Source organism: Cygnus olor, chromosome 3 (genome assembly GCF_009769625.2).
Source record: "Cygnus olor isolate bCygOlo1 chromosome 3, bCygOlo1.pri.v2, whole genome shotgun sequence".
In the NCBI taxonomy this organism is placed as follows: Eukaryota; Metazoa; Chordata; class Aves; order Anseriformes; family Anatidae; genus Cygnus; species Cygnus olor.
In genome coordinates, this window is record NC_049171.1 from 39297080 (window position 1) to 39315167 (window position 18088).

Below are 18088 nucleotides of genomic sequence, written 5' to 3' on the forward strand. Positions count from 1 at the left end.
ATTTTCTGAGCTGGACAGCTTCATTAGAGACACACCAAACAAGGCACTATGAAGCAGGGCAATATTAATTGTTAGGCACAGTCAGTGTCACTGTACCAGCAGGGAAGTAACAAATTGCTGCAGACAATATATGAGTAATTTAGAGATGAAATGTGGAACTGCTATCGTGTCTATGTTAGACTGTAGATATTGTGCCAAACCAATACTGAACATACTTGTCTTTCCATGCTGTATTCCCACCCACCTGCGGTGTTTCATAACACTCAACACAAAAAAAGACCAAAAAGTCGACAATATATTCAAGAGACTTGACATTTATGTAAGATTTTTCTGCATAAATCAGTGAAAAACAACATACAGATGAAAATATAGAAAATATCCTTCCCACGCTTAGAACAAAGAATACAGTCACCTTGGCAATATCTGTGCTAGAAGACAGGATTTTTCTTAATGTGTTGCTTAGCCTCTGAACTTTAGTCTCTTTGTTCTCAGATTCCTCCTGCTTTTGCAAACAGTCCAGCTGCTCTTCCTTACCAATTTCCACCAAGGCAGGCCGACATGGCTCATTTAGAATAACTTCAAATTTCTTCATGAATTTAAAGAGAGTCCTAATTACAAAAGGAAAGCAAAACAGTTACTGGGTGTTCTAATCCAGGAAATCTCTCAGCTGCTGGAAATAAGTGTTTCCACTGTGTTATGGGTACAAGAAACATTCCTGCATTCAAATTTAAAAGCAGAGAAATTTAGAAAGAAGGTTTGAAGTACAGTCATACATAAAAATACTGCTGTTTATTATCATCAGTCCATAACTGGCTCCTTAATTCCAAGTTTTGAGTTACCTGCGTGTTTTTTCAACCGACTGTTTAATAGCCCAGAAGCTGACATCATTCCACTTTGAAATTTTCACAAATTCCTATAAAAAGAAACAAATGTTGGGATTACTTATACTAATATAATGAAGTATTTGCATACAAAAGATGGTCTTTAGAGCTGATCAGCTATGATGACACAATGCAATACATTTTGATTTTAGAACATGCACCAATAACTGCATAGTTGTCTTATCCTAATAATTACTTATGTTTAGGCTAAAACTGCTGCATAGCCAAATGTGAAATCCCAAGGGGCTTCACTGCTTGGTAGAAACCTCCATGGCTAAATGGGACTGACCAAACAAAGACTTTCACCAACTCTTTGCCTCAAAAATATCTTCTTGACAAAGAAAATGTGAAGTATAGCAGGGATTTCAATGGCCAACAGAGCTATTATACACAAATTCAAATAACTGCTCCACTGTTCTTATGTTGAACTAATCAGATTGTCTGAGCAAAATTTTCTTTTACCTTAAGTTCCTTTTCTATAGGTTGACGAAGTTCAGTGATTCTGGTCTCAACACACTCTGAAAACTGCTTATAATAATTGTATAGATTCCACAGGATGCTGCACAGGATGTCTGGAAGAGACAAACAATAAGAAGCTTCTTTCAAAACAGTATATTCTTCAGGACCAACACCAGAAATGTAGCCTAGGATTTTTTTTGTTTGTTTTTGTAATCGTGAAGCTTGGTGATATGAAAGGAAGGGGTTAACAGACCAACAGTATTCTTCGTGAAAATGAGAAAATGCATCACAGGCTTGCATTCTGTTTATGAGCTTAGTCATCTGTCCAGAAAGCCTGGAATATATGATGGCAAGGTGTTTTTTTAAGACTCAACACACATAATGTTAATAACTTACCCTTTTCTGCTGCCTGAGGTATCAGTAAGACGTGGCAGTGGAAATCCAGTAGCATTTGAAGTCGTGCATGAAACTCTCCCAGCGTAGATCCTTCGATGAAAGCTTGTAGTGTGCTGACCAGCATCTTTAGACTCATCTGCTCAGTTTCTGAACATTGCACCAGAAATATAAAAGGGTGAGAAAAAACAAAACTTTACATGAAAATTGTTGACTGCTCCTTGTGAACTTCCAACTAAGTATCAGGTTTCTATTGAGGAAGTTTCAAAACAAACTAGGAAAAAAAAGGAGGGAGAATTTCTAATTTAATAATAAGTAAAACCAGCAAAAAAATACACCGGATAAAAGAGGAGACAGGACAAGAGAGGCAGTAGTAAGACAGCACTGAGGAGGCCAGCTACGCGCCCAGTTTGAGTGAACACTAAGTATATGGAGAAAACTTGCTATTCTTTATGAACTTTTTCAGCCATGATGAAAAACTACATGCTACAAATTAGTTGCTGCCAATTCCTTAACACCTCAAAATCATCAAGATAGAAACAGATCTTGGAAAAATCTAGTAGAGAGTAGTGTATTTAGAGCGCTGCCTATGGGAGAAGATACTGGAAGATGTAAAAAGAACCCAAGGATCTTAATTTGTCAAGTGCATTAATTAGTCAGGAGATTGGAAGAACTTTGCCTCATTCCAAAGAATGTTATTTTCATTTTCACAATTTCAGAAAATATGGGAGGGCTAGGGACTGAAAGTATTTTTTTTTCTTATTTTACGTAGTTTGAACACCTGCAGACAGATTTGCAGTGTATACCTAAAGCACACTTACTGTAAGAATTCTTTATGCTTTATACAGAATATTTAGTAGCTCAGTTAGAATATGAATTGTGCTTTGAGCAGTTAAAAAGTGAGATGCCTTTTCCAGCTGCAGGCGAAGGCTTCCAAATCCCAGTTTACAATGTTTATATGTCCCTGACACACGATTACTACCATTCTACTTTCTTCTGGATTCCTTTTACAAGCATCTCTCCTTTACACCCCTACAATGTTAGTCCTATGAGCTACACACATGCTTTCAGAAAAAATACCAAATTCACTCTATGTGAAAGACCTTATACAGTCATGGAATTTATTGCAGAGCAAAGGGGACAATAACTACCTTAAAGTGCACAGTTAAACTTGGGCATTTGAGAGCTTAATTATGCATCCTTAGTAATTGCTGCAACTGTGCCACATGTTTATACACTTGCCTTCCATGTTTGCCTCGGTGTGTTCTTGCAGATACTTCTCAATCATCTGATAGACTGAGAACCAATGCTTTGTGGATTTCTCTACATGCTGCTTCATAATATTGTCCAGACTTACTGACCAACAACTGAAAACAGTGAGAGAAAATAAAAATAAAAAAGAAGCTCATGAGTCATCTGGGCTCCAAAACAACACACACTTTATTCTCTGTTTCTGGTAAACTAAAGGAAGATTTTAGAGGATGAAATAATCTGCACATATCCTTAATATACACAGTCAACTACAGAAGATCACTGCTTTGACACTAATAAATATGACAGAAGAAATAAAGGAACTACAACTGTCAAACAAAACCAGTCAGAGCCAGGTTTCAAAAGAGTTTTCTTTTACAAAATGCGAGGCAAATTTGTAGAATTCCTGATCATAGCATATTATGGATATAAAAGCTTTACATGGTCTAAACAGAAGACTGGCTAATACTTTTAAAGCAAAATTTAACGGTGGTTGTTTAAGAGACAAACCACTACAGGCTCAGCAAACCCCGGGATTAAAAACAGGAGAAGGCTGGGAAAACATCAGGATGAACTATTCTAGTTGTGTCCTGCTTCTGTCCCTCCTGAGGCATACACATATGTACACATATGGTCACCACAAAAGACAATATGGGGCTGGACATACTCATTCTGAGCCAATACAACTACCTTTTTATTTGTTTGTTTTTATACCTGTACAAGGGCAGCTACACACACACAAAGAAAGGAAACATTTCACAATTAAAGCAATAATGCATTGCAACGTGTCTCTGTATCAAGAAGAGAAGCTTAGTTTTAAGAAATAGCAATAGGGAAGGACAGTTCTTACTTCAACTCCAGTCTACGCCACTGAATAATCAATTGAGTGACCAAATCAAGATGCTTCCGCAAGGACAAAGCTCGACTAGCATTTTCCTCCCAGTCCTGGGGGAAAAAACAAACAAAAAACACAACAAAAAAAAGTTTCTTTATACAAAGCCAGAAATCAGTGTCTGCACAGCACTGTAATACTGTTGTTCACTCTCCTAACTCCTTAAACTCACAGCACGGAGCAATTCACTTCCCCAAATCCTGGCAAGCACTCAGCTTTCAGTTGTTTTTATCATGGTACCTATACAAATAAGAAAGCATAAATGAGAAAATAAGTTTCCATCAGCTCTCTTCTTACCTGTGCCTTTGCAAGAAGGATTTCTAAGCCATTCAGGAACTTTGAGAGAGGACTAGATAGTGGAAAACTCCGGATTCTGTCCATCACAACCAACAGCTGCAGAATGAAAAACAAGTGTTCAACGTACAGCATCTGATCTTCAACAAAAGCAGTCATGAAGCTAAGCTGATTTGTATTAGCATAACCCTACTCTAAAAAGAGGTAAGAACATTTTCAACTGCTTCTTCATTTTAGTATTAGCTCACTAGTAGTTCAGTAAAACACTCTGAAGGAAACGAGCAGAAATGACCTAATGCTGAGAGCTCCAACTGATCCTAAATTTCTGCATTAACCTTCAAGAAATAACTTAAGATCCACACAGTCCCCCTTGGTGCCAAAGATATCCATTTTAAAGAACTACGGAAAAAAGCAACGTGGGAAAAAACAGAAGCCCAAACAGCAGAAGACCTCCAGAACCTTCGAAGTACAGCAGATCAAAGACTGATCATAGCTGTAAGTACAGAGTGTACAGTGAACACTACTTACCATTTCTTAAGTAAAACTAAACTGCTAGCAGTACCTAATTTCTCTTAAGAAGAAACAGCTATGACTTCAAAACAACTGCCTAAGTAATACTGACATCTGAGCAAGTATATGCATGCACAGGCCCTACGCATATCTTCCCATATATTTACACACACAAACAATTTTAAAATGCTTTTGTTCTTCCTAAACTTTGGTTGAGTTATCCTTACCTGCAGAAGTACTGGATGCTCTGGCCATTCCTGCAGTAACCTGTTTACTTCTTTAGCAAAATTATCAAGTACAGGTTGGCACAGCCGGACTTGCTGAATATTAGGATGTTGGTAAAAATCATAGGGGCCATCTTGCTGTAGCACAAGATCTGACGTTAGTTCCTCGAAAAAGGTATTTTGAAGAAGAGTGCTAAGTAGAAGTTGGCTTCCCAGAAGACTATCGTTCATTTCAGCACCTAGGAAGTTAAGAAATAAAGACGTCACACGTGTTATTTTTTTTCCAGCTGAACAGGAAAAGTTAATTTGTTTCCTGCATTCCAAACCTTAGTATGTTATGTATTACAAAGATACGAGATTATACCACACATAAGCAATAAGATGAGATTGTAGGAAAAACGAGGCGTATTTGAAGCTTGCATCCTCTATTTTATCTTTTTTTTTTTTTTAAAAAAGAATTCTAAAGGTACACTGCAGTCCAGGCAGAAAACCACAGTTCCTCCATTCCTAAGTTCACGTTGAAGGGATATTTATTACAAAATTATTAGCAAGACTCTGTGAAAAAAGTAATCCAACACAAAAATGAACTAACAAACACATTAACATCCATTACACCTCAGGTATAAACACAAAAATATATTACTGTAGAAATAGCAGTCCTCTTGCACTATCTGCTTCCTAACTGCACACATACACATTTATTAGAACCGAAATACAGTGCTGCTTTGAAAAGTGATGAAAAATATTATTCTGAGGTCTTGCACACACATTGTTATGATTTTCATATCAATTGTGCCAAAATTCAAAGCAAATAAATCACTTTGTTTTTGTTCGTTCATTTGATTTACATTATAGAAGCTCCACTGAAATCAATTTCTTTATGAACTTAATTTCACATTTTACCTCTGGGAAATTTCTGCAAGTGCATGATCTTCCACAGAACTATGCAGATGTAAGTGATCAACATTTCTGAATATGGAGTAGGTTCACTTTACTCTTAAACTGTGTTCCATTAACAAATGAAAAAAACAGTAATTCAAAAAAAAACAAAGCCTTGCAAGACGGTTCTGAAAATGGGACAAATTCTTTGGAAAAAGGACACTTCTTCTGCACACTTACCCTATAATAGGTCTATTTTATGATCTGCAATACAATTCATTTTTAACAAATCATTACGAAGCTAAACCTGTACATCTGAAGTGTTGCTAGCAATCTTACCAATTAAAGGATAGTACTGTGACACCAGAAATGCACCAGTCTGATAGCAGGAAATAAATGCAGTGAAATAATTTTTAGCTTGATGAGAAGGCAGACTCTTTTGATACCACAGGGATCGAGCGAAGTTTAAGCACAACTGCTGGTGAACCGTCATTACAGTTTGCATCGAGCTCTTGGACAAAAGGGCTCTGTCTACTTCCAGCTGGTCTTCCAATGGATCTTCAGTTTCCATGTTTTCTTCTAGACTTGCCTCAGCTGTGATATCTTCGAAATCCTACAAATTGCATTATAATTAAGAGATCAATTATAGTTTCTTCTCTTAATGCTCCTCCTCTCCTCCCTTGTACCCTCTTTTTTGCACTCTCTGGCACTGCAACAATGTGCTAACGCTAATGATTTGGAGTTGGTATTCACATAGATTCACTGCCTGCCTCACAAACAAGATGTCAGTCTGAAACAGAACACAGGCAAACAGAACAATTAAGGGCATAAACCACAGCAGGCAGAAGAGTGCAGTACAGTGAGCCCCGAGCTACGACCAAACAAAACCTCTACCAGAACAAGCCTTAGCAGTCATACCTGCTGATAAACCACTTCAATGCTGTTTGATCACTCGGAGATCTGAACTATTACCTCTCAACCTCCTGGCTACCTGTTGATGCACATAACTGGCTCATGGATTTGTGCACTGCACAACACTGCTTGGTGAAGCCACTTCAAAAATTGTTCAGTAATGCAGGACAGTTAAACTTTTTAAAAAAAACCTCACATCTTTAATACAAATATTTAATCAAGGATATTTAAGTTCTTCACGGGCAACAAAACCTCAGCAGACCCTACTTGCTAATTGAATCACATTCCAGAATGTTACCATGAGTAACTAATCATATCGTGACTCAGCTGTGTAACTTAGGATAATTTAGCTGAAGGGAAAATAAACAAAAAAACCCACAGTACTTAATATCTATTCATCCAAAAATCTAACACACATTTCTGTTTTGGCTTAAGAAAAAAGCGTTTCATTCTTCATCTCATTTTACTTATATAACATGCATTTCAGGAGCTACTTTAGACATAAATTTTGTGTTTCTTCATTATAGAGTTTCCATTGTTACCTTTTCATGAAACGGAAATCTCCTCCTAAATTCTTCTTCCTCCTCCTCCTCCTCACTTTTTCCTTTCCCATGACTTTTACTTCTGTATCTGTACAGACTCTTTTCCATTGCTTCCTGTTCTTGGGCACGGCGTTCCTGTTCATCCCACTCATTTATAATTGCCTGGGAAAACAAAGTAACATATTATTATAAAAAATTATGTTTAAAATCACCTCAACGCCTCATATTTTGGTAAGGTAGCATCTGTCTTGCTTGGCTCTTTCCCCCTCTACAGTCTGCATCAGTATAAATCAACACCATCTAATCTGAATGAAGATTTGTATACTGCTCTCACAACAGACTAATACTGTGCAAGAGAGTGCTTGGCCAAGTTATAGTCTGTCTTAACTATTTCATAGAGAAACTTTCCACAAAGCTTTGTGTATTTTTTTTTAATTTGTTTTGTTGTTGCTTTTTATCAAAATCTTGTAACCATTAACAAAGCCTGTAACATTTAACAAAGCCTGCAAACGTTACAGGCTTTGAGTTCACACCTCAATAAATCCAAAAAAGCTAACATAAAATGTTGAATTATTCTATCAATGTACGAGAAAAAAAGTTTATGAACATCACACTGATGATTATCAAGGCAGTTTCAGTGCAAGAATCCTAGCCACTAGCACTCAGATGTTACCTGACACAGATGTCTAAAAAGCCGCAGAGATTTCTGGTCCATCTCTCCCCTGGATAGTACATGACATCGAAGGTGCAACAACGCATTCACCAGGAGCTGTTCCAGAGTTGGACAAGGCTTCTGTACTCCCTCAGATTCTCCTTCAGAGTGCTTCAGAGAAAACTTTTTAAGTCCGTGAAGGACCTCAACTGAATTCACTGAGCATAAAATTTCTGCACGAGCCAAGTATGTGGGAAAAGCATGGCCAACAGATGGAAATGTCAACAAAGAAGTAAGGAGGTTGTTGAGATCAGCTGGACACACGAAACTGTTGAGCATGGCATAAACTTCAGAAGCCACTAATCGCATGCCATGTTGTAATTGTAAGATGGCAGCTTGCAGTGGAACGACGGCATCAGGGAATGCAGCATACTCCTCTGCCAAGTGTTTTCTGAAGTGATGGTGTGATTGTTGCCAAGATGTTTCTTCATTTAGTAGGTTTTTTATTGCCTGGAGTGATTTTGGTCTTTCCCCACCAAGGAACTGCAGAAGGCGGGCTAAAAGGTCTTGGACTGCGGAAACCCTTGCTATGCTGCTGATGTACTGGTGAACCTCCTGGTACAAGCAGTCATAGAGTGGAGCTGGAGGCCTGAAGGCCTTTTTTCTGGAGAGATTGCTTATTTGCTCATTCAACCTCTGCATTCTTTCCTGCAACAGTCTGTTAAGAAATAACATTTACCAGCTCAGCAATGTACTGTAATAAACACGTTTCATAAGCTGCACGGTAACACAATAGAAGATTCATAACAAATATTCTGCTAATTTGTGTAAAGTAGCAAATAAGGAAAAAGCAAGAGGTGGCACCTGTATAACATGCACACACCCTGTCTTCTTATTTTCTCTGCATTTCTCCAATAAACTGGCATTACTTTTTTTGCTTGCTGCCTAATAGCTCTGTCAGCATTAAGGAAAAAGTACTATTACTGGAAGCAACTGGTAAAACTCAGCCATTCAGAACTGGCTTTCAATGACTATCATCTTATTTAAGCAACAGCACAGACCAACCAGATCCATCTATGTGTATAATAATGAGATTGAAAACTTCCATTAATGGTGGAAAATTATGACTAATACCCCAGTTTTTATCTCCATGCACAAGAAACATCTAGAAACCTGCACAAAGGAGAAATCCGTTCCCTTAAAGTTTCCTCCTTAAATTCCTCAGATTAAAAAAAAATGGCTACAAAGGCTACACTTCAGCAGTGTATTCCATGTGGTAAGATACTAAATTCAACCACAGCACCATAGGCACAGGTTGATGGCAAAATACACATCTGGACATTTCTACTTAACACAAATCAGCCAAAGAATTCTGCAAAGCAGCACTGGTTTCTGTTGAGGCCTTAAAGAACTACAGTGACAGACAAACAATCCGTGTCATTTCAAATTGTCAGTAACGTTGTCACAGTTTGGTGAAATTGCCATAATTAAGATGTGTGACTTTATTTTCACTTCTGGGCATAGCTTCAATTTTCTCAAGATATGAGGACCATTGCTATAATTCTATTTGCAGCAGTACAAAGCGCGCACAGGCAATTCTTTAGTTACTGCTAGTAAAGAGAACAGCTTCCGTATTTCTCTTTATCACCTCAGCATGCAAATTGCTACTTTCAAATCACCAAGCCTCATTCCTACATAAGAACACAGATTGTAAAGCTGTGAAGAAAACTGAGCCTGAGCAACAAAAGAAAGTTTCCAACCTAAAAGAGAAGAGTTAAGTGCCTGAGTTGTTACCTGAGATGGGGATGAATATAGTTGCTGAGTGCTTTGTCTTCAATACTTTTTCCTGTATGCAGCTGGGATGACAAATCATATGTTTTCCATTCACACTCCAGCTGGTCTAACTAAAAAGACAAAAATAAAACTTTCTCTGAGGTTCTGATTTTGGTAACCAAATAGGTACAGCATCATCTTGGACATTAAAAGAAGTTATAATCCCACAGTTCAAAAATCATGACCAAGAACTGGCCAGCTCCACGCTTACCTCTTCTTTGGCATACTTGAGCTTGTATTCTCTTTTAATAGCTGGATCAAACCTGGTCTGTGGAAGCCACAACTGGATCTGCACCAAACCAATATTCACCCAGAGGCTTCCTCGCCAAGCTGTTTCTGGTAACTCCTTAAGCCCTTCCCTAAAGAACTGCTGCAAGCAAGTGAGCAGGAGAAACATGAATTCTTTAGGAAGTAGCTCCTGATCAGCGATGCTTCTAAGTATCTTGAGAAGGTACTCATATGCAACAAGATCCTTGAGGATGAGCTTCTCACAGTACTCCAAAAATTCCTCTTGAAGATCTGCTGGAACCAGATCTACCAGGCTGGAGAGTTGTCTGCCTAGTATTATTCCTTGTAGTCTAGAATCTGTGTATCTGGAGACAAAGGAATGGAAAAATTTTGCACATGGTAAGCAAGCTTCTGCAACATGCCTGGTTTAAATAAGATCTTCCTTCTGTATAAATGTTAATACCTGAAGTCTGCTGTTGAAGCAACAGCCAGGTTGGTCCACAGTGCTGTGCTGACTTCATGAAGTTGCTGTGCTCTCTCCATCCATTCTCCCAGTGTCACATGGGATGAAGACAGAACAGGACATCCACTCACATCCCACTGGCTTGTCTTGCTGCTGCTAGTTAGAATTTCAAAGAAGCACTTTGAGAAAACTGCTCGGGTCAAAATACCTGGGCCCTAAATTAAGAGATAAAGAGTTAGATTGTTCAGATGCAACTTGTACTGAGTATGCTAAAATTTATAACACTGTTTGAGAAAGCTGTTGAATTAGTAAAATGGTCTTGCTTGATTAGGAAAGAAGAAACGAACCTTCATAGAACTATTCAGATGGGATTTAGAAGGCATCTTTTCCTCTGTTGCAGGCAGTGGTCTCCAAGTCAGCCAATAGTCTGGATCTGTGGTGAAAGTACTGTTCCAAAAGGATTCTAGTGCAGCGTGAACTAGTTGAGATGACAGAATAGACATTTCTTCGGGGGATATCTATAAAGAGAAAGAAAAACCTGGAGTTGAGGATAATTTACAGGTAGTAAAAGAGAATCAAGCAGGACAAAAAAAAGAGCATGACACTTTTCTAGTAGAGATAGTACAAGATATTCCTTAAGGTCTGTTTCAAATTTGCAAAGGTTCACTCATATCTCTTCTCAACAGGAAGAAAAACTCACTTCCTGAGGCCTGCACTGGCTCAACCTGCTTCTGTCTGCAAAATACTCAATGTGTTTAAAGAGCAAGTTTTCGGAATACAGCCACGAGTCTGTAACTCTGCAGCCTTTTAATATGATACGCAAGGTTGCATAAACAGAAGATTGGTAAAGCTACCCCATTTTCTACTTCAAAGCATTTAAGAAGAATTTACTAGTTTATTGAAAATTGTGGGAACGCAGCCATCGCTATATTATCGCTAAATATTAATTGACTAGAATTTCACTGGCATATTAAATTGCTCTACAGGAAATATATCAAATAACCTTCTCAGTCTATTTGTTTTGCAACAAGACCCAAAAAGTTTAGAGGCACAGGAACAGAGGCAAATACTTTTCAGCATAAAATTATTTTGAGTACATCAATATAACCAAGCTGGCACCTACCACTCAATTTCCTGTTTTCTACTAGGTGACAGACAGATAAATGGAACAAGAGCTAAGAAGCTAGTAAGAGCTAAAACTTGTTCTTACTTCACTAAGGTGTACCAAGTGCCACAGTCCAGACAGCTGGTGAGAGGCAGCTGGTGTCAATTTCAGAGCAAAAGCTATAAGCTGAACTAGATCTGAACATGTGCCTAATTCTTGACTGAAGTTCTTCCTGTAGGAGGTAAAAGAAATATGACATAATTAATGCCTAAACATGACACACAAATCATTTGTATAATGAAACAAATTCAGAACAGCAGACAAGGCAACAAGAATAACAAAGACCGTGTGTAAGATTAAAGTAATATTTTAAGCACTGGAGATGAACAAGCCCTCTAATAAACACCCAAAATACTTGCATCCTTCAAAGCTGGCAAAATCCAAATTCACAACTAATGGGTAAAGAAACAGCATCTTCTGTAGCTATGAGCTGCATGTTCAGCAAATCATACAAAACATCTGGAGACGTTGTCTTCCAGCTTTACAGTTCATGTGAAAATCAGGACTTCGTTGAATTCAAGATTGAATGAATGATTCTAGAAGTCTCACTGCACAAAAAATTACTTTCATTGCAATCAATAGATGAAGAGCTCTGTTTTAACCAATGATAAACAGATAAAAATATTTGGCCCCTTGAAGGGGCTAATACTTCTGAAATTAATAATGTTAATTTAAACTACAAATATATGCATGTAATTTACTTTTTTTTTTTGTTGTTGCACACAAATCGAAACATGCACATTAATGTAGTTCCTTCATTGTCAGGTCTTATTCAGTCTTTCTGCAGCACCCCAGCAACATGGCCATAAATACCTTCATGTTAATTCCTAATAAGAATGACTTGTTTCATTAAAAGGAAAATGCTACCAGTTAGACTCTTACATAAAAGCTTTTATTCTTCCTTCACTTATAAGCCATTCTACCACTAATGAAGCTGTTGCTGGGGTCTAATGTTTTTATACCAATGGTCTTGGACATCAGCATTCCTCTATTTGCATCAATGAAAATCGGTTAAAGAAAAATACTTTGTCAGTAGAGCACTAAACAACTCTTTCAATGTCATGTTTTACAGCTGCCCAGATACCATTCTGAATGCAGACAATGAGCATATGTGTATTTACACACATAAATAAAAGCGTGTATGCACATGTTCATATATGCATATACAGTTATCTATATATGTACAAAAACACAGATTTACAAACAAATGCAAAGCACTGAAGCTACAGCTTTTAGCTAGGGATTCTGAGTCTCATGAAAGGAGCACAGAATTTCTTTTTCCAGTCTCCTCCTTACCTTCTTGCACAAGCCTTAGCCACATAATTGGCTGTCAGTTTGTACTGCCAGAGCACACCCATCTGCTCCATTGCAGGCCACAGCTGAACCCGACTGCAGAGCTGGACTAACACGGCAGGGTCTAACTGGTTGGAGATGGTATCTTCAGTGGACATTTCTTCTGAATGACTGTATTTAAGTCCCTCTGCTCTCAGTTGTGAATGTACAGCTTTCAAAAAAATCTTTAGTTGACCTGTTTGACAGAGTGTAAAAGGCACATCAATGCATGTACTATGCTTCTTGCCGGTGAACACTTCACATCCTTTCTGTTTCTATATAAATATAATGCTGATGGCAGAATCATCTTGTTAGGTTCTTCAGAAGAGTTACCTACCCAGACTAACATCTTCTAAGTGATTAGCTCTAAGTATCAGGCCATCAGCTTGCAGCAATGCTTTCTTCACCCTCCATCCAGAGGCAGCAGTTTTCAGACAGCACATTTTTTCCTGCCATCTACTTTCTCCAAAGGCCAATCTTGACTCTAAGATGTTAATTGGTTTGCTGAGAACTTTTAACTGAGAAAAACAATCCATGCCCAGTGTATCCTGAAATATGAAGAAGACATTTGAACAAGAGGCAATTTGTTTCATTAATGCTAACAAAATGAAATCTATGACTGTAGTCAGAACTTGAAGAACACATAAACCAACTTGCAACCACATATACAGCTTAACAATTCTTTTACAGCCTTACTCAATACACTAGAGACAGAAATTGAAATAGGAGGCCACAGTTCCCCCTTACTAAGTTTTTTCTTTTTTTTTTCCTTCATGAAAATACTGTATGTTATGCAGACAAACCGTGCCTCAACATGGCAACTTACCTAAACTAAGAGCAATAAATATATAAATCAATCAAAATTGCCAGAAGCTACTGTCGCTTAAAAGAAATTGTCACTTGACACCTGCAATTAAATATATTTGGATACCTAGAAAAATCTCCTAAAGCTCTCAGTAAGCACTGAACGTTCTTGAAAGTCTCATGCATTAACTGTGTATTTTTGAACAGCTGAGTATCTTTGAAAGATAAGGCTGTAAAAACCTACATCTAATTACTAATCACCAAAACGAGCAATCTACATGTCTCCTTGTGAAGGAGACTGTCAAACGTAAGTGGCTTTGTTTTGTAAGTCATAAGGTAGTCCTATCTTATGCTGTGTAAAAGGAAATACATCGTCTATTCCATATACCCATATGTTCACTAAGTAAGCAAGTGGCACACTGATATTCACAAATCTCCAGAACAGAGCAAGCAGTTATATTTTCATACTTGTGCATCACTGCATTAAATAACTGCTATCTATACAAAGCATAGTTAACAGTAGAAATGCTATCTGGATAGCTGATATATGTCACAAAAAAGATGTATGTTAACATCCACTGAAATTGCTTTTTTAATCATTCCTGCAAGTCCAAAAGGAATGCCTTTTTGCTGGCCTGGAGAGGAAGTGCTTTCCTCTCTTGAGGACTAAGGATCATTTGAAAGGTATTTGGACATCACTGGAAATTCATATCTTTTGCAAGCAGAGTATCAATACCTTAAAAGGAAGAGGTCTTCCTAGTGACTTTTGTAATAGCTTCATATTGGCAGAAATACCAGCAGGATTAGCCAAGCAGTTCTGAATCTGCTGTGAAACAGACTGGATTTCCTTGGAAACCCTTGGAGGAAAACCAAAAAACTCAGTGAAGTTTGAGTAAAAAAAAAGTATGCATCTGAAAAGTCTCTTATCCTTCCACTACAAGTACAGAAAACGAGTAAAATTCTGGGTGATCATATGGCCAAGGAGAATCCCAACACTTAGAAATCTGAATTTTAATACTGAACAGCTATTTAATACATTGCATTTTCATTACCAGCAGAACACAATTTGGACACCAACAGCAAACAACACTAATTAGCTATAATACTTAAAAAAAAATAGGGAGGGTAAATTACACTATCATTTAACACAACCAGCGATCAAAGCCACTCACTTGTGCTGGTCTGATCCGATAAGCATCTGAGGAATTCTGTCAATTAGATGTTTCATAACCCAGTGCCAGTGCAAAGACAGAAGTGACAGCCCTGGTGAATCCACTGTCACAGTGTCAGAGACTGCCCAGAACCGGTCACGCCACAGCAAGCAATACAAAATCTAACGAGACAAAAAGGTTAGTCATGTGCTGAGCCCTGCATGTTACAGAGTACTTCATACCTCAAGCAAGAGAAAATTAAAAATCACTGCCATTTCTGTTAGGTTTTCAGAATCATGCAATGCTTTATACACAACTACAGCTCAACTCTATGTTCTCTAAAAAAGCTGCATGATTCTGCTGGCAGGAACTACACAAGTGAAGCAATCCCTGGACCAAGTTTACAATGCTGCTGTTAGATTTTAGAAAAATTATCCTCATGGTGTGAAAAGGGAGTAGAAGTGAACCACCCCTGTGACCTGCATGTCTGCTGTCCAGGTTAAGACAGCTGTATCTGACCTGGGTGTGGATACTCCCTTTATCATCAGTGGAGAGAAACAGGCGCTTCTATGGCACAAGTCATACCATTGTAAGCAAGCACAGAAGGCCAGATGATAAAAGTTCAGCAATGGATATCTACGTTCCAGGAAGGATAGCTTCTACACAAAGTATCTGCAGGCTGAAAACCTACATTCCACACAGAAGCAGTGAGAAGACACAGCAGAAATACAGCCACTGAGATAAACAGAGTACCCCATAATTATTTTCCTCATTTCAGGCATATTCTGAATACCAATAGAAGCACTGTAGTTTATTTCATGGTCCCTGAAAACGAGAAAGTGTTCTGCAGACTAATTTCACGCTACTTCTAATAATGTAGTATGAAAAGTCTACTCACATCATGCATGTCATCATCACTTAAGGCCACCTGAGTAGACATCACCCAGTGAAGTGCAAACGCATCCCAAAGTTCAAAGAAAACAGCAAGGTTGACCACAATCGCATGAGGAAGGGAGTTGTAACTTCCTGGATCTGAAGTTTGGGGAAGAAGGAAAGAAGGGAGAGACTGAATAACCCATCCACATAAAATGTCAACTTAATGGTTGATTTTAAAAATCACTAGATACTCTGTGTGTTAAAAACAAAAACAGAAAATGAAAAAGATCTAAGATTCAAAGTAACAAAATATTCCTTCGCTATTTGCACAATTCTCTATTGCCTCTATGCATTTAATATAGTAAAAAGAACTTTGCTATTCAGATTAGCCAAAGACAGAACACAAACCCAATTTCTCACTGCCATCTTCATAAAATTTAGATAATTAAGAGAAAGACATGCACTCATCTCGTAGTAGAGGCTGGACAGAAATGCTGCAGCATAAGGTGTATCTAATTTAAGAATAATGTGTTATGTATCATTTTAGTCCTCATCTAACAGCTTTACATTCACACAATCTTCCTTCACATATTCAGGATACACCGTATTTAAAGTGCCCATTTCATAACAGTGAAGATTAACTGTATTTCAAATTGGCTATAGAACCAAAAGAAAAAGCAAAAAAGAAATCAATCCACCTTTACGGAAATCTAGAGACATTCTTAAGGCACTAGTTCTTGGCTTCTTGCTGGTAATCAAAGTCTTCTCAGTGTAGCTCCTTTTTTCTCGGTCAAGAAATAATACTGCCCTGAATCAAAAATAAAGTTATTAGAAATCCAGCATCGTTAACTTAAAACCTTTGCCTTATTAGAGTGACGAACTACAATGTGACATTAGATATCACACTATATTATGAAACAACTATCAAGTGCTGCACAACTAACTGCCTGAATATGGTTTCAGCAGAAGCACACTTCACAAAAAGCAGACTCATTACTTCAGCAAAGGAAAAAACAGTGGGATATTAAGCAGATACAACACTAACACTTGTAGGATATGTGAGCAGCTGTTTCCTTATATTGCAAATCTAAAGTTTGTGTGCCAGTGCTTTTTCTTCTTACTAGGGAATTTTGTCCAAAATATCAGACATTTCAAACTGCTGTTCCCACATTTTTATGCTTTACTCCATAATTCTGGTTTGTCCTAGAAATGGAGAGCAACTTTTTACACAGGCAGTGATAGGACAAAGGAGGATGTTTTTAAATAGGAGATTTAGATTAAATGTTAGGAGGAAATTCTTCATTCAGAGGCACTCACAGGTTACCCTGAGAAGCTCTGGATGCCCCAACCCTGGAGGTGTTCAAGGCCAGGTTGGATGAGGCCCTGGACAACCTGATCTAGTGGTTGGCATCCCTGCCCATGGCAGGGGAGTGGAACTAGACCATCTTTAAGGTCCCTTCCAGCCCAAGCCCTTTTATGATTCTGTGATACTCCAACCTACAAAGAATATTGGGAATTCTGCTCCCTTGTATTAAATGATTGTTTTTAGTCCACAGCTACAGAAAGCAGGAGCAAAGAATTTAAATATCTATACAAAACCTCTGCCAGGTATTTCAAATAACATCTGTTGAAACCTAAAAACATACTTGGCAGATACCACAACAGTTTACAAAATATTGATTACAGTCATTGGGCAGTCTTTACAAGTTTTTTTTTTGTAACCCACCGGTTTGCTACAGACTTCAAAAGGATTAGAAGCTGATCTGTGTGTTCTGTTTCTGTATCAAAGTTCATTGAATTTCTAATAATATCCAAAAACTGCATATTCCATCTTGGGTCCAGAGGCATCACATGCTCATCTGGAAAGGCAGACAAGACAAGACATGACAGTATTGACAACATTATTGGGTGAAAGACTTTCCTCAATCCCCTGTCTCTACAAGAACTTTAGAAAGAAAAAGATGGAATCCTAAGAGATTTCACAAACCTAACAAGCTTAGAAAGGAAACCATGGGCCTCAGTTCCTTGTAAATCACAGAAGAAAAATTATAAGCCTCAGTACAGGTATAAGTACAGTGTAAGTATCTCAGGTTTGAGATAGGTCAGCATGGTAAGTATTAGGAAAAAAACAGAAGGCCTCAACTATTCAGTCAGAAAGGCCATAGATACATGCAACACTCTTAAGAGCATCACTTCCTAAATCGGAACTGTAGGCGTACACCGAAGTCACAAGATACACAGTCAGGATTCCTTGTCGTAGCACTCTCATCTAATTTGCATTGGATTAATACATTTAAATGACATTATTTGCAGTTCTTGACAGCAAAAATACCTTTGTTCTTGGATT

The 18088-nt window shown here is 37.9% G+C and overlaps 1 protein-coding gene across 1 annotated transcript in view; it reads right to left on the bottom strand.

The window, feature by feature from the left end:
- The window catches only part of MDN1 (midasin AAA ATPase 1), a 99056-nt gene that overhangs the window by 27789 nt on the left and 53179 nt on the right, over positions 1-18088 (bottom strand). The window contains 23 exon segments of the mRNA XM_040551200.1: positions 413-608; positions 840-913; positions 1344-1453; positions 1737-1883; positions 2976-3100; positions 3835-3929; positions 4174-4269; positions 4908-5143; positions 6123-6396; positions 7238-7399; positions 7911-8607; positions 9684-9793; positions 9934-10315; positions 10414-10628; positions 10761-10931; positions 11624-11750; positions 12875-13106; positions 13248-13458; positions 14451-14571; positions 14887-15047; positions 15764-15897; positions 16440-16549; positions 17468-17600. Coding sequence (XP_040407134.1) covers positions 413-608; positions 840-913; positions 1344-1453; positions 1737-1883; positions 2976-3100; positions 3835-3929; positions 4174-4269; positions 4908-5143; positions 6123-6396; positions 7238-7399; positions 7911-8607; positions 9684-9793; positions 9934-10315; positions 10414-10628; positions 10761-10931; positions 11624-11750; positions 12875-13106; positions 13248-13458; positions 14451-14571; positions 14887-15047; positions 15764-15897; positions 16440-16549; positions 17468-17600 — 4319 coding nt within the window.